The following is a 27,162-nucleotide window of genomic DNA, read 5'->3' as shown; positions in this document are numbered from 1 at the left end:
TTAAAAAAGTGAGGGTAGACAAAATGCAAACCAGATTAAGATATATAAGATATAAGAATAAAAGTAACTGATGAAAGCTGTTCTAGGGTCTTAGTGAATAATCTAAAAACAAAAATAGAATCATAGCAGATACAAGGTTTTCTGTTTTCACTCAAATTTCACATTTTCTCCTTATAGGGTCAATCTGCTGTTCATGAAAGGGCCAAATGGGTAAGTAGTCTCTTTAACAATATGAATGTTTATGAATGTCAGAATTCCTGAAATGGGGGTTAACGTGTAAAATAGCTGAGACTGTTGAAAGACAAACTTTTACTTATAGTCTAAGACTGTTTCATAGCTATTCCAACTATAACAATATACTCTCTTGCTGGAGGACATTGGGATAGATATAGGAAAGAACTAAATCAAACATCTCGCCCTGGCTGGTGTGGCTCCGTAGACTGAGTGCCAGCCTGGGAACCAAAATGCTGCTGGTTTAATTCCCAGTCAAGGCACATGTTTGGGTTGCGGGCCAGGTCCCCAGTAGAGGGTGCATGAGAGGCAACATACATTGATGTTTCTCTTCCTTTTTTCTCCTTCCCTTTCTGTCCCTCTAAAAATAAATAAATAAAATCTTAAAAACAAACAAACATCTCACCTATTGGTACCCCTTAGTGACTAATCTGTAAAAAGAAAATAAACAGGGAAATACATTTTAAAATTTGGCATGTGGCCATCATTAACTCTTGATAATTCAGGGCAGTTTCACACTGTAGACTTTGGAACACCTGACATATAACTACTGGCTAACATGCAGATTCCTGGGCCCTGTACCAGATATACTGAATCTGAGTTTTTGGGCTTGGGTCCCAGGAATCTGCATTTTATATAAACTCCCACATAACTTTTTTGTACAAAAAAGCTTCAGAGATTTTGGAGGTAGAGCTTTTAGTTTTCTGCTTTGTGGTCACTGAACATTGGTACCTTTATCAGAGAGGAAGCAATGTAATAAAAGCAAATGTACCTTGGTTTCTACTTGGTTGAATACAAATCTTTTTCTTCAACCCTCACTTGATTTCTTTCTCAGAGAAGCACAGGAAATTTCTCCTGGCCCCGGACGAACTTCAGATTCCCACTGCTAGTCTCTTTAACCTTCTCCCCTCCAGCACAGTAAGTCTTGTGTTGGTTCCTAATCTAGTTTACCACTGCTGTTCATTCTGCTGTTTGCATATACTTTACACATTAGTTTACTAGCACTGTCTTAAGTAATACACTTCAAGATGTTTACACTGCATAGTATATCTCATATATTTTAACATGAATATCTAACACAACACATTAAGAAATTCAGCTGCTTATTAATAAATGATCTTTGATGGTTTTTTGGTTCCCATTCCTGTGTTATCTTTATCATGCAGTAACTGTAATTTGGAAAACAGCAAATTGGCACAAGGACCATAACTCTGTAGACCTCAATAAGATAATTTTGTTCTCAGAGAGCCACTTTAAAAAAATCTTTATTGTATTTTTTTCATCACCATTTAGTCCTCTTACACTCCCCACCCCCAGCAATCACCCACTGCTGTCTATGTCCGTGAGTCCTTTTTCCTTTTTGCTCAGTCCCTCCTCCCCTGACCCAGCTGTCATCCTGCTCCCCATCTATGAGTCTTTTTCAATCAGCAAGTAAGTACCACAGAAATGAAAACAAAGTTAAATTTTTCAGTAGTATACTGGTTGGTTTTCTGATATTATTGCTCATTTAGAAAATTAAAACTAAATGTCATATAATCTAACAGCAGATATGCTTTCTCAATTGATCTTTAAAAGTGGTTAACTATATAGAAAACACTCCCAGTTTTTCAAGTGAATTCCATAAAACCTGTGCTCCTTTAATCAGCTTTATCTTAATGGAGACCATTAATGGTGATGTGTTAGGAGCCACTTTCTATTACGCATTCAATTAAAATGTCTACTTTATACTATTATACACTTTTGCATATTAATGAAGATTCACTTTTTCTAAGCTGATTCTTATATTATGTATTTTAACTTGATATTTAATGTAAAATATTAATATTTTGAAGAGTAGTATAAGAATAAATTATTCCAAAACTAGACAATGGGAACTCATTCACTGAATGGCCAGAAAAAGCACTCTAATGTTTATTAAAAAAGTCCTTTTGGAAAGAAAAGATCCTGAAAAATTAGAATGAAAACCAGTCAAGAATAATTTATTGAACCGAAATTTTAATATCTTAAAACACTAATAGTAAAAATATTTTTATACCTTTTTAAAAAGTAATATTAAATGATTACCATGGATAAATACAGGAATGGCTTAGTTATACTCTTCATATACTCAGAAAAGCAACCATCACAGAAAAATTAAGAAGGTACTCAAAAATCTTACAGGGATTTCAATTTTATTACTAACAATTAAATAATATATGAACTTATTAATCCCACAGGGTAATATAATACTAAACAATACAGTTAAAAACATTAATCAATAATGGTAAAGTGTATATATTTGGTATAATATAAAAACTAATTATTTCATTTTAAATGAAATTAAGAAAGGCATTGGTACAGATTTTATTAACAATTTTTACTTTAAATTATTACTAAGTAAAAAAATGTCAAAATGTTAAATATGCTAGATAATAATTTTCATCAATATCTGTATGAAAAATACCAATGTGTTTATTACCTGGAAGCTTTCTCAAATTTAGAGCATTATTATAACCGCACTTAACTATAAAATCATTTTCAATTAAGTATGATGAGACTTGTGAGGCAAGTTGAGACAGTGCAGCCTATGCTTATTACATAGAGGCATTTTATTCACTCTGAGTCTATAGCAATTCGAACTCCTCCCCCAAGCTGCAGAGCCAAACACCAGGCCGCTGCTGATAGGACTGGGTTAGAAAAGTGTCAAGACACCACGGATGTGAATGAGGACCAAGAACATTAAGTGTGAGTGCAATCTTTGCATTCCAAAGCCAAATATAAATGGTTCTCCGATATGTGCCTCTCCTGCATTAGTATGATAATTGAGGGTTGACTATAATTTAATCTTTTGAACAAGCATTAAGTGCCAAACTACCAGGACAAGTCACAGGCAAACTATGATTTAATAAGAATTACAAAACTGTGCTAAGTGTCTTCCTTAGTTTATTCCTCAACAAGAAGATAGCTTTCATGTTAGTTGTCTTTGAGAAGGTAATTTGGCTATTTTCTTTTAAGAAACAAAAAGCTGGAAAGTTGCCATCGCTTTCAGAAAAGTTAAAAATCCACATATAAAACAAAACAATAACCAAGAAGTTCCAATGTAAAGAAGGGTTACTCTGTATTTTTGTACATTACAGAGAACATACTAAAACAGATCTGAAGTATTGCTGGATACTAGATGTGTCAGGTAAAATTTGGTACTGCATAAGCTAAAAGTTACAGTTAATAACTGATATTTTGGTGTTCCAGTAATTTCAATAATTCAAACAATCCGTAAGTAAAACAGGACAACTTCTGGTGGAGAACATCACCCAGGAAAGGAAAAAGAAGTATTTAAGGCAGAAAAGAATTAAAACAGGAAAATTCAGAACAAAAATATTTGCACTGAAAAGGCTTCTGTTCATTCTTTCCCCTACTGAACAACATTAACTGAAAGATAAATTTTATTTGCAGGGTAGTGCCAGTATGATTACCTTGTATCAGTTTTATTATTTTATCACTGCCCTGAGATAGAGAGCGCCCATGATAAATTAAGAAATGGGAGCATCAGACCTTTTCAGCAACTTAAGGACCTTTTTCTCAAAAAAAGAAAACAACACCCTCCCCCGCCAATAAAAAAACCCCAGATGTACAAGTAAATTTGTTTTTTTGACTGGCGCATGGAGTTTTCATTCTGTGATGTTTAGTAGATGAGATCGGGTAGCTCTGGATAATGGCAAATCAAGACTTGAACTCAGGTTTTGCAAGTCCAATGTTCTTCCACAGATAATACAGAATTTCATTCCAATCACCCTTCTTTTCCCCACCACCCATTTCCAAACAGATGAACAGCTTTCAAGTCCATAAGAAGTCATAACTTGCGCAGGATTACCCAGCCCAATAACGGCAGAGCTGAGTCTAAAAACCAGATCACCTGTCGTATTCTTTATATGGGGTCTCTAGCCCCATTTAATTAAAAATGTATTTAAAGGTGAGAAGGTATTCACTTTAAGTTTAATACATACAAATAAAATGGCATAAGTATAACATTACAGTGGAATGGTAGAGAAATTAAAGATGGTTTGCAAGGAGTCCCCTTAAGATCACAGTGAACTAAGTAACAAGGGGTAATTATTTTTATCTTTACTTTCATTTCAAGCCACAGGCATTCATAAGAACACAAAGAGGACAATCATGGTAATCACATTTTCTGCTACCTTTAAGGACAAATGACTTGGACTTCACAATTTAGATGCTTGATGGTGAAGACATTCCTGGTCTAATAAAGAGAAGCTGCATTTGGCTCTATGTTGGTTTTCTGGCAGCTCCCTATTACTGGAAGTGACCTTAGGGGGCTGCTGTTAAAAGGAAATCTGTATGCAGTACCCAAGCTTCCCCTCTTCCAAGTAAAAGAAGTTCAAGTCCACTGCTTTGTAAAACAGGTTTTCCTGGAAATCCACTGATTCTGGTGAAATAAGACAAATTCTCAACCGTATCTCAAAAAAGGTACCTTTACAAGTCATCAAGCTATTATAAGATGCAGGTGCACTATCTGTATCTTTCAGGATGGTCCATATCAGTGTGCTAAGGATGCTAAGGATTGTATGAAATTGGAAAGAGGGCCTTACCCCAAATCTATCAATTAAATATATAATCAGAAAAAAGGAGGGGGGCATAATATATTCAGGGGTTATTTTCAAGGGAAATTAGGAGTTGAAAATTATATATTTATACGTCGACACAAGTCATCTCCATAGTACGTGTTGGTGAACCTACCTGTGTATATTATCTTGGCCAGAAGGAACCACACCTACATTGGCTACATTTACAACCTTCTGAAGGATCACAGAGGAAGTGAAATTCTGTGGTGCAACGATGATTATAGCAGAAGTTTCATTCATTCCTGTTAGCATTCCTGTGAGAGCAAAAGAAGGTACCCTTTTACTAATTTCTTTATTAAAATTACATTAAAAACTTAAAGCTCATAGCCAAAAAGTAAATTTTTTCCAAGAAGATAAATACCAGAATGTAATTAATTTATAAGTTAATTATCACAAAAATAAAATGATCTGCAACTGTTTCAAAAATTTAAAAAAATCTTTATTATGTAGGAAAATGTGTAAAAGTACAGTCAAATATCACTCTTAACAAATCTAATTTTAAATACTGTAGGATAAAAACAAGGAATTACAAAAATGAAATTCTAATTTTAGTCCCTTTACAAAAGACTAAATTAATTTGGCTGATGTAAACTATTAAGCTTCTACTTTTAAAGAATTTTCTCCCCTCCTTTTCATGCAAAGATCTCTCTTGCTAAAAATGCTGCTTGAAAGCAAATCAAAGTGATTCTGGAATAACTAGCAGCATTACCTGATGAATGGCTTCAATACAATGGACCGAAGTCATCTCAACAATGACTGAAAGTCACTGAGCAGGTTCTAAAAAATGTACACTTATCTAAGCTACACTCAGTGGTTACAGTATTTGCCTAGTGAATGGCACTACAGTTCCTGACAAAAACACCAACTGAAATTTCTAAAGCAAAACATTGAAAACAACAAAAAATATGTGAATGGGAAAACCTTAAATCCCAGAGACATTTCAAATAAGTATTTAAGAAAGACAGTAAGTTAAGCAAAATCATGAACAAAAACCATATTTAACAAAAGACATGACATTAATATCAAAATCTCATGTAAAAATGTTCACCAAACATATTTAATAACATAGCATACACTTGGAACAAATATTGAGAATTAGGACCTGGGTTAAAATAAAACATAATTATAATAAATGACATATATCTGGATCTGTGATATGTCACTGACACCTAATGATGTCTACTGAAAATGGTGATCTTCTGAGATGTTTGGTATGTGCACAATAGTTTACAAAATGTATGAAAATAGTAAAATTTGATTTCATGTTTTCAAAAGACCTACGCCTTCAGGAGTATGTATTTAATTTAGTTACTTATTGCAAATGCAACCCAATGATTTTAAAAATCCGTATGATTAGCAGTATGAAGACACTAAAGCCTAACACTGTAAAAAGACTTATCTAGCTTTTAACAAAGAGCATTTTTACTAACCACTTTCAAACTCAGGGATGCTAGGTTCTATCTTAGACTGTTTAACTTCAATATTAGGCAAAAGCTTTAAAAACGACACAAGCAGTCAAACGCTGCTTTTAAGTAAAGCACAGTGGCTGCTGACATAACACTGCTGAGAGATGTGTGTACTCATTTAGGATTTAAACCTTCTCCATTAAGCTCTATTGAAGAGCAACTGCTGAATAAATGAATGCAACTATGTTTATGTTAAAAGCCTGTTTCCCGCAGCATGTAATTAAAGGAAATGTTGTACAAAGCCAGTACTTTTGTCAAGCTCCTGTAAATGGAAAGATGGATAGCACTCAGAGAAGTGAATGCATTGCTTCATATTTAACCTTAACACTCTTGTCATTAATGGTTTGTCTAACTTGGTCTATAAAAGACAAGGTACTGCTCCATTGAAGTAAAATTAAAAAAATCAACTAAACCATGCTTTTCAGAACAGAAGATTCATTATCGTCAGCTAATGTATTGGCATAAAGCAAAGTAACATCCTATCAAGTAAGGCACACATTCAATCTGCATTCCCACCCCCCTTTATTTTTAACTCATGCTGTTTTATTGTTATAGGCAATTTGTACCACTCAGCATGACAGTGTAAACTGAATCAAGATTAATTTACATGCAAAAGAACACTTAGGAGAGCAGCATGGTAAGCAAATGTATTGTCTCGATTGCTGAGGTGGAAAAAGAACCTGGAAAGAAAAAAAGGTGCTCTAATTAAGGGGCATCAAATATGATTGCTTGTGGTAGTTAAGGGCCAGAAAATAGTAAATGTCTGACCATTTAAAGAATTAGCATCTTGCTGGCTAGGAACCCATAAGATGGATGCATAAATCATAATAAAATTAAGTAAACATTCTACATTTCTTCAACCAGAGATTTTTCTAAATGAATATATATCAGGTATTCTCAAATTAGCAAGGAAGAAAACATGCCAAGGCATCCTTAAGTTTCTCCTATAAAAACAGACTTTTAACATGCTGTATAGCCTGCTCATATATAATAAAGGTAAAGTTATTGGAAAAATACTTAAAAACTGTCAGACTACAGAATTTGTTGCTTCATAGAATTTATCTAAATTCTGGGGAGGCAGTAGACAGCACTTAACTTGGGTTAAGCAGTTGTAATTAACTACTAAAATGCAAACCAAATAATGTAAAAAATAAAATAATTCTCGGTTTTAGATTTTCAATTTAATTCATAAGAAGAAAATGAGTAAGAAGAGGCAGTCTGGAATAAGAACTGACTTAGGTCTAAATTAATTTTTTTAAGAAAAAGAGATCTTTGTTACTCATAGTACTGAAATCATCCTATGGCTAGATCATTAACTCACTTTGCAAGGCTCAGAACTCAAAGCAATGAAAAAATTATGCTTCTGATGAAGGCTCATAAGATGAGTATTATGAATATGAATAGTATGAATGTACAGGATAAACAATTTTTCATTTAGCACACTGTCAACCTGAGACAGTGTCTTCGGCCATGAACTCTAAACGCCAGCTACTGAGAGAAAGTGACAGATCAGATTGTACATTCGAAACAAAACTTTTTCATTAAAAATATTAATATATACAATCTGTCACAAGCATTCTTATTTGTTATTGTACACACTTTTTAATTATGTACATTTTTAGTATAAACTAGAACGTATCCCTCATTTTATTTTTTTAGTTAAATCCAAAATAACATATTTAATGCATTTCTTTAGTCTTAGAATATATATATGCCCTGTGAAATGAAGTATAAAGTAAATTCATTTCATTTAAAGTAGAAATATAGGTTAAAACTACCATGTAACAGCACACACAGACAGTTCTTGTATTTAGTGGCATTCTGCCTTCCAGAAGTTTGCTGTGATAAATACTAAGGACGGATTTTTATTCTGATTTAGGATTTTCAGTTAGTGAGCCATTTCTAGGTATCTTTTGTGAAATAAGCTAAGCTCGTCCATGATTAGTATAACAAAAAAATACATGTGTAAAGTTGAGAATTGAGACCTCTATTACCAAATCAGCTGAAATCTATAACTAAAGAGATGCTATTGAAAATACTCTTTAAACCTGTGGTAAATTTGCCAGCATCAAGTCCCATGTCAAAGAATGAATTCAGGAAGACAGACAGAATGATACAGAAATGCCAAGAGACTTGCAAGGATTTACAAATACTTCATATAAGCAAATTTTCAAATAGCTTTATTCAGAGTAGCCTTTCTGCTCTATTAAACATAGCAAACAGCTGCCAGATTTATTCAGACAAATAATCAACAACCATAGAAGTAAAATGGCAGAAGAAAAAGGAATTTTGGCAACAACTCCACAGAGGACCGCAGCTGTTCTCCAAGCGCACCTCTCTTATGCATTTACGGTTCTGTATGGCTAGTCAGGGAAAAATCCCTCAGCCACAGCAGAGCACAAAAAACTTGATAGAAATTCTAAACCAAAGCTGAGGGAGAAAAGGGGTATAAGATAATCTGCTGCTTTAGATATGCTTTAGCCGCACTTTTCTAAAAAAAAAAAAGCAATATCCCCTTAACAATAAATGTGCCCAATAAAAGTGCCTTATTCAGTCACTAGTGCGCCACTCACCTTGGTTTGCTGAGCAGGTGTAAAGCAGAGAGGCAGGCTTTAGCCAGCAAAGGGTAAGAATAGCAAATGTAAGAGTCAATTCAATTTGTCAATGGAAGAATAAAATTACAAAGATGACTATAATCGACTTCCAAGAAAAGCAAATGCAAAGATGAATTTAGTCATTCTTTTTTTAGCACTTAAAAATTAGGCAGAAGAATAAAAGATTACTATTTATTTACAGTGAAAGTCTTCTACAACAGGTCTTTTAAACATTGTGGATTACACAGACTTATAGAATAAAAATCTTTACACCCTTTTCCTTAGATGCAGGTATTTGTGTGTGCCTAGTACTTTCTGAGAACTTGACAAATGCAAATCAATGAACTCGAGTTGACGTCATCTTTGTTTGATAACTCCCTCCAGAGAAAAACATGGCTTAGGTTCCCATAAACTTTAAATAGCTGATTACACAGGATTACACATTTGTGATTACACAAAATGCGATTACACATTTAAATATGTCCCAGTTTTATAGATATTATCCTTAATCAAACACACAAATTCAGAAGTTATTTTCCCCCACTCATACATACTGGAGGTTATGCTCGACTCTGGGGCAAACACAAGATATTAATACTACCATTCTGCTAAAAATATTTATTTTAGGTGCATATTTCAAAATGGTTTAGTTTGGATACAATCTGACAACACAGCATTTCTTTAGTAGAGTATCAGGTCAAAAGAAAATGAGAGTGTTTTAATGCTATAATTAGGACTTCACTTTGGAGGGTAAGTCACTCTACTGTGTGCAGGGAAAAGTACGTTAGTAGGACATGAAAAACAATTCCATAGTAAAAGAAAAAACAGAAGTGTAACATTTATAGTGGTAGGACTTTGGTAAGTCCCAAATTTATAACATTTTCACTAATACAAAATACATGAACATATCACTAAATTGACAAATCACAACTTCCAGAATTGAAAAATTAATTATGAATCAATTTATTATTTTAAAGATACATTATCAATTTTCAGATATGCCAGGAAGGTAGACAGACATCACTTTAAAGATTATTTTATGTTGTAAAAGCAAACATTACCAAAAATTGGAAGACTGTGTACTGACATCTGTTAGTAGCTAAGCATATATGGTAATTTATTTTAGAGACTGGCCAGAACAACACTTATTATTTGGGAGGTCAGTTTCCAGTAAACTGTAGTAATCTCTCACCTTGCTCTTTCTTAAAATCTTTCTCTGACATGGTCACAGGTAAAAGCAGTTCTCCAACAGGTGGCTGAATATTAACACTGAAGCAATCATCCTTGGTACTAAGGAAAAAACACATGAAAGCTGACTAAATGCTTAATAAACAAACACTCTTAATACTATGTAGTTAAATAGATGTAATGAAAACATATGCCATCACAGAAAACAGTATTAAGATCTTGGCTTAAATATCACATCTAAAAAGTCTTGAAAATTTTCTCAGCACTATTTATAGAGAAATACATCTCTTACTCCAATTGGAAAACAATTTTTCCAGAAATATAGTAAATATAGCATTTGACATAGAGCTTTTAAAAAACAGATTATCAGCAAGAGCATATATCCCCTATTACCAGGGAAATATTTTAGTCTGAAATGGTTAAGATTTCTCTTTTAAAGGGTTAGTTTTTAATAAAATTGAGTGACCATACTGTGTTGAGGTATGTGCTAATAAAGTAATACCTCATCTGAAAACTTGCTTTCTTAAAACAAAACCCCTCATTTTTAGTGGTGTTAGTTGCTGACATTAGTGATGAACATGTGATAAAAATTATTATTTCCAAATACAGGCAACTTTGTACTTGTATCAACTAGGAAAACAACACTGAGTGCACGTGTTCATTTAAATCTTGACACTACTATCTACAGAAATGACTAAACCTGCTTTAAAAAAATTAAGTCACATGTTGGAAGGCAGGTTGATGAGTGTATCAGGATTGTGTTTGGCTGCAAATAAGCAGAGAAGGCAAGTAACAATTTCTTGAGATATAGCAGCTTTTTGTTCAGTATTCAACAAGTGCTGGAGTCACCAGCCAAAGGTTGGTTCAACGGCTTAAAGATGCTGTTAGGGACCCAGGTTTTTTTGGCTTTCATTCACTGGCATTCATCCTCATGGATGCCACACGGCTGCTGCATTTCCAGGCACCACTTTTATATTCCACTGAAGAAGGAAGGGTGATGATGGAAGAGCAATGAATAAGTGAGCCAAGCAAATCTGTTCCTTTTTATTGGGAAAGCAAAAGCTTTCCTGAAAGTTATACAGAAGGACTCCTACTTCTGTGTTAGAACTGGGCCAATGGGAAGGCAGATAGGGAGATGGGGATTGTGGGTAAGAAATACCAAACATCAGGTTAAGAAATTTATTGAAGGGTGGGGTAGGGACAAATAATGTAATATGAAGAAAGAAAGAATATCCATTTTGTTATTAAATGTTATATTTTTGTAAGCTGCTTTGTATTTTTATTATGTAGACTAGATTTTAAAAAAAGAATGTTCTGTGAAATACCCAAGGCTAAATAATAAATCCAATTTATTAATTCAATAAACATTTACTGGATACAAACTTTTTTTAAAAAAAGATTTTAATTATTTTTTAGAGAGAGGGGAAGGGAGGAAGAGAGGGAGAGAAACATCGATCAGTTGTCTCTCACACATCCCCAACTGGGGACCCAGCCCACAACCCAGGCACGTGCCCTGGCCAGGAATCAAACTGGTTCTCAGTCTGGCACTCAACCTGCTGGGCCACACCAACCAGGGCTACTGAATACAAACTTGATCCCCTGCTCTGTGCAACTCTATGGGTATTTAAAACAAGTGAGATTGGCCCTTGGAGTTCACAAGGGTCTTGTTCGAGACATGCTTATAATAGAACAGTAAGTGTTCCACTAGCGATACATGGAAATGTGCCAGTCCATGGAGAAGGGACTGATGAATGCTGCAGGGGGTAAAGGTGAGTCTATTTCTAAGAGGAAGGAGGGGGCATTCCGCCGGACATTCTAGACTTGTGTTTTGGAAATAGTGAGCAATGTGGTGTGTCATGAGATGAGGCTGGGGGAACACTGCAGAGAGTATCATACACAGCATAAGCTTTTGCCCCAGTTCTCCCAGGACAGTCCCAGTTTATAGCTGTTGTTCTGGAAGCCTACTCAGCTAATGTCTCCTTTCATTCCCTGAAGTGTTCTCATTGGTATGACAAAGTTTACGACTACTTTACTCATATCATTTAAAATAAAGGTGTTTCAATATTTCTTGAAGCAACAGGAAACTATCAGGAGCTTTTGATGCAGGAAAATAAATGATCCCATTTGTATTTTAGAAACTCTGGTGGCAACGAGTAAGGTGGAATAGAGGAGAAACCCAAGGCAGGCAGGTCAGTTAGGCATCTAATTCAGTCGTCTATGTAGGGGGTTTTAGCACTGGATGTGTGTTTTATTTAGTAAATCCTAAAAATGAATTTAAGAGTTAGCTTCTGTTACCTCCAATTTATTGATTAAGTTGAACAACATGGCCAAGGTCACACAGCTAGTAAGTGTCAGCAGTGGGATCTGACCCCGGGTCTCTTTTCATATTCTACTGGATAAGGCTGTTTCCCCTGGGTGGGGAGGACTGTGCAAAGGGAGGATGGGGGTATGTACAGTCAGAAGGGACAGATCTGGTGATGAATGGGGGAAAGAGACTGGGAAACTTCTCATGTGAACAATTGGGAGGATGACAACTACTGAAGAAGAGGAGTTTGGAGGATTAAACAAAGTGATTTTGCTTTAATCGTGTTATGTTTTGAGCACCACTGAGTTACCCACGAAGAGATATTTATCAGATAATCAGAAATACAAATTAAGAATCAGAAGGCATGTCAGGGCAGTATATATGAGTTTGAAAGAAATCAGAGTGGTACAGGGACAGCTGAAGCCTTTTAAGTAGGTAAGGTCGCACAGGCAAGAAGATATACCAAGGAAAAGGAAGAGGTAGAAACCCTGGGAAGATCTGCATTTTCGTAAAAATGGAATAATACAAGTTGCAGAAGAGACTGGGAAAGAACGCACAGGGAGAAAAGGTGTGGGTCAGATATTGGAGGGAGGAATAAAAAGAAGCAAGAGTAACCGCTGACCTTAGCAAGGCAGTTTGGATGGGAGGAGGAATGCAGAATGCACTGAGTTGAATGGGAAATTGGCAGTAGAAAGCAGCAGAAGCTTCATGAGGAAGCAGAGGCAAAAGAATGTTTAAAGACACCCGAGCATGTTTAAAGGCTGAGAGGGAAAAGCCAGTGAAGAGGAAGAAACAAAGGAATAACTAACAAAGGAAGGTCTTAAGAGGAGGTAAATGAGGTAGGGATTAAGAGCATGAGAATGAAGCCAAGGGGTCAGCCCTGGAATGGACAGGATACTTCGGAGAACAGTAGAGTTGGGGTGGTTAAGACAGAAGTGTGGAGGGGAGGGCACCCGAAGGATAAGTCCACACCCGATGTAGTGGGAGGCTAAGTCACGTCAACAGAAACGTGTAAAGGCTGATGAAGAAGTACATAGACAGGGATACATAGATATGTGCAATATGCATAATGAACCAACTGAATGTTAAATACAGAGTTTCACCTTCAAAAGACTGAAAAAAAGTCAGTGTTCACCAAAGTAGAAAGCACAAGGATCTGCACTGAGATAGAAAATCCATTAAGAACCTATTATTTTTTTCTCATTCCTTTTGAACATATTTTTCTGTATATATTTTAGCACATATATAATGTTAGCACAGTGAGAAAAATAAACATGTATAATTGAAAAATACATTTATACATATGAGGAATGCATGGAAGAAATATTTTACTAATAGATGTACACAATTAAAAAGTTAGGAGGACCACTAGGTGAAATGATGTTACTACACTATCTTGCCTAGTATCTTCTGTTTAATTACAGACGGAAGCACAGCAGCCATCTTGTGACCACGAGGATGACTGAAATATACTAATGAAAAGATCACATGGAACAAAAAGTTGGAAAGACCTTATATCCTTGAAGACATTGTGAAGCTACTCCAGCAGCTTAACTCCTGACTCCTGTTACTGTACTAGGAAAATAATAAACTGCTATTCAGTTAACCCGCTACAGCTGGACTTCTCTTACACACAAGTGAATGCAAAATATAACTAATATAACTAATACATAATGTACTTTATAAACTAGTTTCAGCTTCTAAGGAAGATTTGGCTTTGACTAAAACAAGATGGAAAGCTTCCTTTTTACTTTGGAGAAACTTTACTTTCATTATGTCAGTGTTTAATGATGTCTCTTTTCTGTGTGTTTCCTTTTTGACTATTTCACCCTTGTTATTCTCTTCTCCCCCTGCAGCCTTTCTTTGCCCTTGTTCACCTCTCTTTTTCTTCTCATTTCCTTTGTCTGAACACGGGGCTCAACACAGGTGTCATGACATGACAGGAAATGATGCAAAATGAGTAATGATAGACAATAATATATTGGACAATATTTTACCAGATCGATGAAGTACTATTATTAGGTTGCTCTAAACAGCATAGTTACATGGGATCAGTGTGCATAATAGTTTAGAGTAGGACAAAATTCCACCTGTTATACATTTAACTGTAATGCATATACTTGTACTACATATACTCTCATTCCACTCACTCGTAGGATCCAAACTGGTCAATTTTCTAGGTATAAACATTGTAGGACTCAAGTTTCCTCATCTACAAAGTGAGAAAAATGGCACTTAACCTTACAGGCTAGTTTTGATGATTGAATGAAATAACATACCCAGTATACTGCTAAATGCATAGCAGATACTCAAAACTGACATACATAATAGAGATGTATCATAATTTAAGCATTTGCCTATAGGTTCTCATTTACAATTTTCCCTATTACAAAGCTTATTTAATATCCTTTGATAGATCTATTTGTTCTGCACAAGCACCAATATTTCCCTGGGCTTGATACCTTAAAAAATGAAACTGCTAAGGTAAACAGTATGAATATTTAACATTTTGACAGATGCTGCAAACTGCCCTTAAAAAGCTGCCATTTAAAGTCCCATAGACAATATACAAGAATACATGCTTTTTTCTACCTCCCTTGTTAACATCAGGTATTAAAATTATTTAAACGTTTTGCCAATTTGACGGGTGAAATGTTTTAATTTCTATTTCCCTCACTATTAGTGAAGTTGAACATCTTATGATTATTGGCCATTTGCATTTTCTTGTAAACTGCCTACTCTTAGCCTTTCTCCACTTTTCTGTTGTTTTTTTTTAATTGATTTTGAGAATTCTTTATATGGTCTGGTTATTCGACTTTTGTCTGCTAAATATGCTGTAATACTTTCTCACCACCTCTCACCTGTTAGGGTAGCTATTTTTTCTTCTTTATAGAGAAGTTTAAATTTTTTTTAATAGTTAAACCTGTCAATAATTTTTCTCCATGTATTTCTTTGGGAGGGGGGCTACTGTGTCTTATCTAAGACTTCTGCCCCCAAGAGTGTGGAAATATTTGTCTGTATTATAAACACTTTTATAGTTTTTATGATTAAATAATGAGCCCACCTGGAATTTATTTTAGAGTTATGTGTGGAAGGGAAGCTACCTTTATTCTTCCCAAACAATGGACATCATACCATTTACTGAATGGTCTGTTCTTTCCACACTGTTTTGAAATATTACTTTTATGATATACAAAAATTTTAAATTTTCTATTTTGTTTCACTGATTCCTGTGCTAATAGTCAATTATGTTGAATAAAAATATGCATGTGGTACTAAAGCATATTTTAAAATTATTATAGGGTAAGGCTCTTTTTATTAAATTTTGGTTTTGATTTTTCTTGGACATTTTCTTTTCCAGTTGAATTTTAGAAATTTGTCAAGTTCTGTGAAAGGGCCTACTGAAATGTGACCTAGAATCACATAAAATGTGAACGATAATTTGAGTGAGAATATTGACTCCTGCTTAGGAACACAGTATATTTATTATCTTATTTATATCTTCTTTTAATGGCTTTCAGGAAAGTTTTAATTCCCACACAGGTATTATATATTTCTTGTTAATTTATTCCTTTTGCTGCTCTTGTAAATAATCTTATTCATAATGGTTTAAAATTGGTTATTCCTACTATACAAAAATGTTAATTATTTTCATTTTTAAACATATTTTTTGTTTTTTTACAGAGAGGGGAAGGGAGGGAGAAATAGAGGGAGAGAAACATCACTGTGTGGTTGCCTCTCATGAGCCCCTTACTTGGGACCTGGCCTGCAACCCAGGCATGTGCCCTGACTGGGAATTGAAGCAGCTACCCTTGGTTCATAGGCTAGCACTCAATTCACTGAGTCATACCAGCCAGTGTAAATGGTTCTCATATAATGACTTGTATACATTTCTAAACTCATTAGCTTAAAAAATGGATTTTTTGTTGATTCTAAGATTTCTGTGTTGATAATCGTATCAAATAAGCCAAGTACCTCAGTTGGTTAGAGCATTGTCCTGATATGTCAAGGTTGCGGGTTCAATCCCCAGGCAGGGCATATACAAGAAATAAGCAACAAATGGATGGTTAAATGGAATAACAAATCAATGTTTGTCTCTCTCTCTCTCTCTCAAATCAATAAATAAAATAAAAAATTATAATTTTATCTCTTCCTTTCTAGGATTTATACCTCTGTTTTTACTTGTCTTTCATACTGGCTAGAATTTCTATCATAATATGAAATAGTGTTGAGACTAGAAACAAGGTTTTGCTTTTCTGACTTCAAAGGGAATGCTTTTGTTACTTTATGTGGTAACAGGTAATTTGTGTGGCCCAAAAGGCTTTTGAATTTACAACCCCAAGTGGTCTGCACATTCATGTGCTGTCCTTCTGGGTTTTAAAATCAAGGTGATGCTAGCCTTACTGAATGACATGAATGCTTTCCTTCTTTTCCTTTGTTCTAGAAAAGCTTAAATAATATAGAGGTTATTCTTTTTTGAAGCTCTGATACAATTTAACCTTTTTAATTCATAGTTTATAGTTTTCTAGGAAACCATTAATCAATTTAGTGGTGTAGAATTACATACAATATTATTTTGTAAATTAGATTTGTTTTATCACCTTTCTCTTTTCTAATCTTTCTTAGGTGTCTTCTTTTTTCCTTTCATCACATTAGCCCATAGCTTTTCTCTCTTGCTCTTTTTGTACATCTGTGTCTTTTTAAAAATGAGTATTTTCTGTACTCGGAAAACAAGAAATTCTTTGAAACCATATTATCTTAGACCAAGCTTAATAACGAAATTACTGAATTTTGTATATTTGTGTTTCTATCTAATTGTATGTTACCTACATATATATCTTCCTTTTTGATTTGTCAATTTCTGTTGTGTATTAAAATACATTGTGATCATTACTTTGTCAATTTCTCCCAGCATTTAATAGTTTCTGCTTTATATATGACAAAGTTCTGTTGTTGAGAAGTTTATAACTTTTATTTTTGTGAAGAGTTGGAATTAATAGAAATTTTTAAAAAAGTCTAAGTGCTTTTAAAATTTTTCTAGTGTTACTATTGCCCTGTTTCCTTTCTGTCATCTATCTGATAGTAAATATACACCCACATACATATATTTTATCTTTCATTCTCAATTTTTCTGTGTCTTCAATTAGGCATGGTTCTTATAAATAGCATATGCTGAGTTTTTTTTGTTACATGTTTATGTAAGTGGAATTTAACCTCCTGCCCTGAATCATAACTACCAGGTGCAGCAGGTGTGCCCCTTCCAGCCAACTTACTTTGTTTTCTATTTATCATGTTTTCTTCTCCTTTTTTAAGCTGACCAAGTTTTTAATTTTTTTAAGATTTTACTTATTTACTTTTAGAGAGAAGAAGGGAGGGAGAAAGAGAGGAAGGGAAACATTGATGTGTGAGAGATACATCAATTGGTTGCCTCTCACACCCTTCCCCAACTGGGGACCTGGCCTGCGATCCAGGCATGTGCTCTGACTGGGAATCAAACCGACAACCTTTGGGACCACAGGCCGGCACTCAATCCACTGAGCCACACCATCGTTGGTTAAACTGATTAAGTTTTAATCACTCCTTTTCTTATGGCCTCTAGTTGTTTGGAGGTTACATTACATCGTATTTGCATTATTTTAGTGGTTAGCTTTAACGTTTTAAACCCTAAACGTTTTTTACCCTCCGTCAATCCTCTTGCCAAGCATGACAAGAACATCTCCCACTTGTCCATGTTGGGATTTTGGTTTCAGTTTATTAGGCAAATTTATTTTTTCATTAAGTATGAAGAATTATTTTTACACATTGATAGATCTTATAGGTAGAATTCTTTGTCCACTATGTTTTATTAAATTTTATGCTTTTCTTGGCTTCAGATTAAAAAAACCTATTACAGTATACCTTTGAGTAATCCTTTTAAGAAAGGGTCTGTGGGTGGTAAACTTTGTGTGAAAAAATGTTGACTTGGTTTCCTCAAAAATTGAAAGGTCATGTCTTTTGCCTTCTGGTCTGTAGAATCGATGAAATATCTGATTCCATTTACATTCTTGTTCATTTTTAGGTAAGCTGCTTTTTTTCTCCATTCTGGAAGATACTTGAGTGGTTTTCTCCTTATTAAACATTTCATTTGGACATCATCTTATTTATTTATTTTCTAAACAATTTTAGCTCACTGGTGAGCATCGAAATGTTTTAAAGGTTTAATTTATTTTTAGAAAGAGGTAAAGGGGGCAAGAAAAAGAGGGGGAGAAATGTCTATGAGAGAGAGAAACATTGATCTGTTGCCTCCTGCATGCGCCCCAACTGGGGACCGAACATGCAACCCAGGCATATGCCCTGACTGGGAACTGAATCAACGACCTTTTGCCTTGTCGGACCCTTTGCCGTGTGCTGTGGCACTCCACGAACTGAGCCACACCAGTCAGGGCAGGATGTCATCTTACTGGTAGTCACTTACATGCATCCTTTTTGGCTTTTGATAACGTCCTTTTAAGCTGAAGGCTTGTGCCTTATTTTTGCTTGGGAGATTTACTTCAATAATTTATTTCTTTAATTATTTCTTCTTTCCATTGTCTCTTCATTTTTTCTAGATCTCTTACTAGATGAATTGATTCTTTTAACCTTTCTTCCATATTTTCCACCCTGTATTTTTATTCTCTATTCCAGCTGATTTCACCGATTCCCTCTTCCACAACAATAGATCAGTATTCAGTTGCTGTGTCCATTCTACTGTGCATCTAATGAATTTCTTTTGGCATTACTTTTTTGAATCTCCAAGAATACTTAACAATTTTTCTTATTGTTCCTTTTTCAAAACAAGCAATATGTTCTTGCTTTACAGATGTATTGTTTTCTTGAATCAGATGTTAGTTACAATTTTTATCTCTTCTCGTTCCCAAACTATTTGCCCCTCTCATGGTCAGTGAGTCTCTGCAGCCACCTTGAGCCTTCCCTTCCTGATTTATGCTTTCGCTCAAAAGTCTGGTCATTCTAAGTTGTCCATTTATATTTATAATAAAGGACCAGACTTACTTAACACACACAGCAAGTTTGCTACCCATTAACTATGAGATTTTTAGACACATTTCTTAATCTTCCTATGCCTGTTTACTCACCTCTAAAAAAGAAATAAAAATTCTTATTTCACAGGATTGTTTCATAAAGAATTAAATAAATTACAACATACAATGCAAGTGTTCAGAACAGTGCCGAGCACACTGCAAATGCCTGGTGCATGTGAGTGAGTACTATGGCTATGGTGTCTTCTCCCCTGGTGGGCTGACTGGAGTTTTCTTAAGTGGGTGAGATGACGGGCTGCGTGGACTTGAAGCTGAAGAGCAGGCAGGCAACGGCCTTCTCTCTCCACCAACAGACACAACATTGGCTTTGCCCTAGTGGTGGAGGGCTTGAGAATATTACTTAGACACAACTGGGTTTCATCTCATCACTAATCATCCCTGTGTCCTTGCCACAAACTCAAATCCTGCTGTTCTCTTCAACTCCCACGTCCCCACCAAAAGTTTGTCTTGGCAAGTAATTCACTTTCTTTACAGTATAATTTTTAGGTTCACAGTTAAATGTGTATATTGCCTGCTGCTGGGGTTATACTGGAGAACTTCAGCGTGAAAGCAGTTCTTTAATTCCCTGATGACTGCCGTACCCTAATTTTCCACTTGTTCACTTTGTGCTTGATATTCTGCCAGATTTGTTCTTAGCATTGTAGTAATTTTCTCCCATGACTGTTTGCTTTATGGTTGCTATTTACTGTTATTGTTTATCTGCTCTCATTTGCTTTCTAATGGACAATAATTTTTCATAATTTCTGGTTAGCTAATGGCTCCTTCCTTCCTTCCTTCCTTCCTTCCTTCCTTCCTTCCTTCCTTCCATCTCTCCCTCCCCTCTGCCTCCCTCCCTCCCTCTCTTCTTTCCTCATTCTCTTAAAAAATTATTTTCTGTCTTCTTAATGACTTTGGGCAAAAAGAAGGGTGGCTGCTAGAGCTTAGCCCTTTAACTTGAATCAAGTCATATTATTTTCATACTAGTTAATACATTAACATCTGCTGACTACAAGGATAAGATCTGTTTATGCAATGCATCTATTTTTAGAAATACATTCTATATATTATACACATTTTCAATCTTGATAAATTTAATCAAGGAGTTAATCTGATGACCATTTAAAATACAAAGCAAAAAAAGACACTAACACATCAAGTATTCATAGAACTATACAATAGTTCTATCTATCTATCTATCTTGTATAACTATAATGATTTAGAATTAATCTGGAAGCTAAAGTAGAATCATTTTACCCTTGTTCCTTTTCTTTTAATAAATAGAAGTATACCTGAAGGACTTATAGTCCATGTTCTCGCCATTTCTGAAGGCTTCTTATCAAATATGCTCTTATTACCCATAATTTTATGTATTGATATTTCAAGGAAAAAATTCAGTATCAGCCATTCTTGCCCCCTTGCTTTTTATTGAACCAAGGCTAATACAGCACACATCACTAAGCAAAAAATGCTCTTTACTATGCAAAAGGCACAGTCAGTGATTGGCATCTAAGGCTAATTGATCTACCCATTACCACTATCTCCCTACCCCCACGAGCACTACTATGAAGCTATTGATTTAAACACTGTCGATCGGTTTCCATTTTCTGATTTTGGGCAGGCCAATTAAGAAAGTGAGTAATTGTGATTACACTGCTTCAGGATCAATTACATTTGATGCAAGACAAAGTGTTCTTTTCGAAACACACAGGCAAAATTTGTTTTGATCTAGTGTGCTTAAGTACTTAATGAAATCTAAAACAAATAATTAATTTATACCTTCACAACAGCAAAACATATTAATATACATACTTAAAATAACAAATAACAAAGGCTATTTTCTTTGTAAAATACATTCATCATTTTCTTAAAATTAGTTTAAGAGAAATAGAGAAAAACAGTTTATGTATATTCCTCAATGTAAGATAAAAATCAAGTATCACCTACACATTTACCTTTAAAAGGACTTAGTTAATTGTGAAAGACAAAATGCAAGTCTTGTCCAATGGATACAGAGGAAATCTATGCAATAAAAACAGTTTTTTAAAAAATAACACCCTTTATAGAGAAATATAAAATGTTCTTTAGGTAACTTGATAAGAAAAAAATTCTTTTAGTTCTAATTTTGTCCTAACTTGGTACATGAGCTTTGTCATTGGGCTGACATTGTTGAAATGATGAAAATGGATTCACCACTGGTGTTGGAAGCACATCTATTCAGAGTGATGTGACTCATAGTCTTGTGCTCAGTAATATTGATCTGTGTTGTCTAATAGAAAAATAATAAACAATTACTAGGCAATGTTGGGAAAAGTAATCAGTTTTTATATATCACTAATATAGCAGACCTCCCAAAACATAAAGGTGATGATCTGCATAAAATCAATGTGTTATGCTACATTGCTTATATTCATCTTTGTAGGTTCTCAGCAATAAATGGCACAATATTAGGCCTGAATTACTCATAAAATGAAAAGGCATATGAAGAAGAAAGGTTGACTATATTTAACTATAAACTTATTTTAAAATGTCTATTTCCTAAACTTGGAGGTTTTTACCATAACAAATTCTGCTTTAAGCTAGTAATAAGCTTAAATAAATAAAATGTCTCCATTCTTTTAGAATAAAAAGATAACCTACACCAGAAAAATATAAAAGAAAAGGATTCAAAGATAATTCTTAAATATGCATGAATATAAACTTTGTACTAATTGCTAATAGTTTTTTGGATTTCACTAGAGATGTATAAAAATTATATAAAAACAATTAATAATGACAAAATCCAATCCCAGAAAAAGCTCCTTTGAATAATATTCACCTATGAAACCTTTAACAACTAAATAAATGTTCTTTTGAATTTTATCAGCATTAGTTCGTAAAATAAGTTGAAGTAAAAAGGGAAAAATGTATGGGATTTAAGTACTGACAGAATCAATAATTCTCCACTTATGAGGCTCAAGATAACATCTGTTTAAAAAGATATCTTCTCTGGGCTAGTCAGTAATATTAAAGTGTTTTTTTATTTCTCCTCAATATTCCTCATCAATTTTCTCCTGAATTTCCTAAAACTGCAGTTAGAAGTAAAAAAAAAAATTATCAGTAGCTTCTTACTTTGACCAACAAACTATGAATTCCCATCACATTTGGCAGACTGTCTGGCTAGCTGTATAACAAATATTAAACATACATATACTGGACACAATTTATACAACCATTCCATGGCAGTCTAACCACTGCCAAAGAAAGGCACATTTGTTTAAATGCTTTGTCCCTTAAAGCAAAAAGCTGTTGAGAGCTTAGTTTTGATTTGCTATCCTTTACAGGTGACATAAAATACAGAAAAACAATTGAACTTACCACAGCTGGAAACTGGCAGTCTGAGTGGAATCACAAAAGTCAATACCCACTGAAACAGTAATGGATCCCTCAGGCTCAAGAGATTCTAGGAAATTAGATAATTTAGACATGAAAACACAGAGGATGTGAAAAAGAGGCAAACTAAACACTGAAAACTTACGTAATGCTTCTAGTTTGGCTATAATAGTCAAATTTAATGATGGCTTACAAGAACACTTTCAAAATAAGAATATTAAAGCAAATTTTAAAGTATTTTCCCTACTGAAGGCTTTCTTTCACAAATTTATTCCACACATATTTTAATGAACACATTACATCATTTTGTTTCAGAAATGTACCTCTTTCTGAGAATGTCATGTTTTACAATCCTGTCTCTACAGGCACAGAAGGTGAGAAGGAGATTTTGTCCTGTGTGAAACAGCTGTGATGAGCTATGAGAACTTCTAAGAGATATGTATTTAAAACTATGAAATATTTATCTAGATATAAAAAGTAAAATTTTAAACAATTTTCCAAATTTCCACTGGAAAAAATCAAAACACAAAAATTTAAAGATGTAAATATAAAGCAAAATTGGAAGAAATTAATTTGTTATACTCAGAAATTAACCAAGATAACTGGCATTATAAAAATCAAATGGTAAGTTCAATTGTATTATTAAAAAATTACTGAAAGAAAATCTAGTAACAGATTATCTTGAAAAAACAAATAAAATGACATTTTATAGATCTATAATTTTTATTTTTTAATTCTTTTTTAATTGTTGTTCAAGTGCAGTTGTCTCCATTTTCCCTCCACCACTCTCCCCCACCCCAGCCATCCCCACCTCCCACCCTCGATCCTACCCTCCTTTGGCTTTGTCCAGGTGTCCTTTATAAAGCTTTATCTATCAACTACCCAAGTATAGGAAATAACTGTATAATATACATGCAACACTGGTGTTTTTCAGTTCACAATGATAAAAACTTAAGACAATGACAAATTTTTATTCTGTTTGGGATTCCAAAGTCTGACTGTATGTTAGAAGAATGGGAGATCTTACATATATACTTCTTAGTATAAACACTTATGCATATATTATATATTTAAATAGAAACCACCCACTTCTAATATCCACACTGCTAAGTCTTCAGTGTAAGTCATGCTGTACAATAGTTTTATCTATTCTGTGTATCTAAATATAAGTAGTTATATCTTAGCAAACATATGCAAACCCAGTAGGCTGTGACTATCCTAGGGCTTGTTTATAAGTATGATTTCCATGAACTGTTAACCACGACAGAGAAGACAGCATAGATGGGACAAAATAATAATTCAATCATCTTATTATATTAAGAAGTATGTTTACGTTTTTTTTTAAAGATTTTTATTTATTTATAGAGAGGGAAGGGAGGGGGAGAGAGAGAGAGAAACATCAATGTGTGGTTGCTGGGGGTCATGGCCTACAACCCATGCATGTACCCTGGCTGGGAATCGAACCTGTGACACTTTGGTTCGCAGCCCATGCTCAGTCCACTGAGCTATGCCAGCCAGGGCGTATGTTTATGTTTTACAGATTCAATGAAGACTAGGCATAAGAGGGTACTTGTTTGAAGCTGATTTTTAAATGTTATTGATTTGTTTAGTGTTATATAAGTTGAATTTTCCAGTTTGAATTTCTTTTATCTATAAACTTAACATTTATGCAAGTACCAGAATACTTGCTGCCAAAATCTTTGGCAAATGTGTTATCTTAGAATAACTACCATGATACTTTTTTTAAAAAACATTTTTCCAAAATCTATACCCTATCAGTTAGTTCACAGCTCTGTCAGTCACACTGTTCGAGGCTATTCTTCGGTGAGTCCTTAGCGCTGTCGTCTGTGCCCTGACATTACGGGGTCTGGTCTAGGTGGCAGGCGAGCACCACACTGGCAGCAAATGCTGTCACCTCCGTCACATGACAGCAGTCGTGATTTAGACCTCTCTCTCTACATCACACATCCTTGTATTTCATTTGACGAAGTGACAGTTTCACAAGGTGCCCTGTTGACAGCACCCTGACATAGTTTAGTATCGTCTTCGGTGTTGAGATAATTAAATGTGTGTTTAGTGCCATCTAATCCTGAAGGGCAGCTTATGATCAGTGGTATGTTTTATTATATGGATACTTCAAGAACAAAGTAATCAGCATAAAATTATTCATATAATGAACTTTTATAATATTTGAAGGCTACTACGTTGGGGAAGTTTACTCAATCAGGTGTCTTTATTTGGACACTCCTCTGGATCACTGCATATACATGAGAGGGTTACACAGAAATGGCCGAGAAACACTGGCTCCACTGCACCACACCTTTAGTGACGAGAAATGAAATCACACAGGAGGCCAGCTACTTTGACTCGACAGTTGTACAGTAACTGGTGAAATCTTAGCTAAACTCAAACTTGTCAACTGTTAACATAAAGTTACTGAACAACCTAAGGCTATTCTCTTTGTGTGTGTATGTGTATGTTTTACATCTCTTATATATTGGTCTCTTTGGTAAAAATGTTGGTTTCATGTTATTTCTAATATTCTTGCAAAGAATTCAGTTTCACAGTAAAGGCAGGGAAAAAAAAACAGGAAGTCTTCAAATATTATAGATAAAAAGATCAGTGACCAATAAGAAATCTGCTGAACTTACTAACATATGCATATGTGCTTAATAAAACAATGATCTTACCTCCCTTATTTAAAAAAATATGAAAATACAGTATTTGTTCTATGTTGCAGTTTTTAGATGTTTTTAGAGGCATAATTAAGATACATCATACTCTGTAACTCTACTGTAATTTACTGATGAAAGAGACTAGGCATAGTGGTATTATGTATAAATATCTACTACATGGGAAAGAACTCTGTATTTTGAGGATATTCAATAAATGGCAATGAAATGAATGAAACATTATAGTCCTAAAATTTTGCTTAAAAAAACAAGCTTACTACTAGTACTGAGACAATGGTATAAATTCATATTTTATTTCTGTGTTAGGGTTTTACTATGAAATTTATTATTATTTATTTCTTCTATTCTACACAGGCCAGCAAAAGTGCAGGTCATTGACTCATTAGGCCAGCTCAAAGAAATGTTAACACTGCTCTACTGTTTTAACCTTTGAATATCATTTTCAACCTTCAGTCAATTCATATATCAGCTGCTTGACACTTCTTAATTTTTTAACTAGGTAAAAAAGGATAACTTTTAAGCAATCAAAGAACACAAATTGCTATAGTCACAAAATAGTTTGAAATATATCATTATGTTAATATATTTATATATTAACTTTACTAAGTAAATAAATATCAGGATACTCTATTCTTTAAATAGTGTCTTAATCACCAAATTATTTTTTAAATAAAGGGTAATAAGTGGGTTCTGAAATCACCTTATTTTATCTCTACTTTGGTTACTTATAAAAGTCTAGCATATTCAATCTATAAGTAAAAATATAACATGAAGAATAATTTCTTTACTGAATGACTCGTGAAAACTGTATTTGTACAAGAGGACTCAACAATGTCAAAGAGCCCAAGTGAAGAAAAATAGAATAGCTATGTGAAATAATGAATAAAGAAGGCACAGTCCTGGTCAAAATCCTTTGCTCAACTTAAGTATTATAAAAAGGAACTATTTGGAACTTTCTGATTATAATATTTCAGGGATTCAGAGATGGAAACCTTACATAACTTTTTAAAAAATCCTCAACCAAAGATATTTTTTTTTCATTGCTTTAAGAGAGAGAGGAAGGAAGAGAAAAAGGAAGCAAGAGAAACACTGATGTGCGAGAGAGACATTGGTTGTCTCCCGTATGTGCCTGCACCAGGAACAGAACCTGCTACCTACGTATATGCGCTGACTGGGAATCAAACCCACAACCTCTCAGTTAGAGGATGATGCTCCAACCAAATGAGCCACCCGGCCAGGGCTTTATATTACTTTTAATTGAGATTTTGCCTGAAGCTTCTCCCAACAAAATTTTAGGGTTGTCTCCATTTACACAAAACAGAAATAGAGACAGACATTGTAATTATCACCTGTTTTAAACTCAAAATAAGACACACAGTTATTACACAATTTCTTATAGGTACAGTTTTGGTATAATACTTCAATAATGGGAGGGGTGACACTGGTGAGAGGGGATCACGTAACGGGCACTGAGGTTCCTGGAAAGCACAGGCCGCATCTGAGAGCAGCCTGCTTGGCACCCGCTGGCTGTGCTGCATGTGGGAACAAAGACCCAGCGCTGCCATAACTTGTGTTTTATTCCAAGAAAAAGGAAATTCCTGGTATGCGTGGAAAGGAAGACAGAATAGTACATATCCTTTCA

The 27,162-nt window shown here is 34.5% G+C and overlaps 1 protein-coding gene across 1 annotated transcript in view; it reads right to left on the bottom strand.

Annotated features, from left to right (window-relative positions):
* Window positions 1–27,162, bottom strand: part of AP3B1 (adaptor related protein complex 3 subunit beta 1) — a 242,378-nt gene that overhangs the window by 7,187 nt on the left and 208,029 nt on the right. Inside the window, exons 24-26 of the mRNA XM_045848192.1 lie at window positions 22,813–22,897; window positions 10,103–10,200; window positions 4,966–5,104 (exon numbers count right to left, since the gene is read on the bottom strand). Coding sequence (XP_045704148.1) covers window positions 4,966–5,104; window positions 10,103–10,200; window positions 22,813–22,897 — 322 coding nt within the window. The remainder of the gene's footprint in view (window positions 1–4,965; window positions 5,105–10,102; window positions 10,201–22,812; window positions 22,898–27,162) is intronic.

The sequence above is a fragment of the Phyllostomus hastatus genome, unplaced genomic scaffold (genome assembly GCF_019186645.2).
Source record: "Phyllostomus hastatus isolate PE091 unplaced genomic scaffold, TTU_PhHast_1.1 phas_contig_58, whole genome shotgun sequence".
NCBI lineage: Eukaryota > Metazoa > Chordata > Mammalia > Chiroptera > Phyllostomidae > Phyllostomus > Phyllostomus hastatus.
This window is presented reverse-complemented; position numbering and strand designations above follow the sequence as displayed.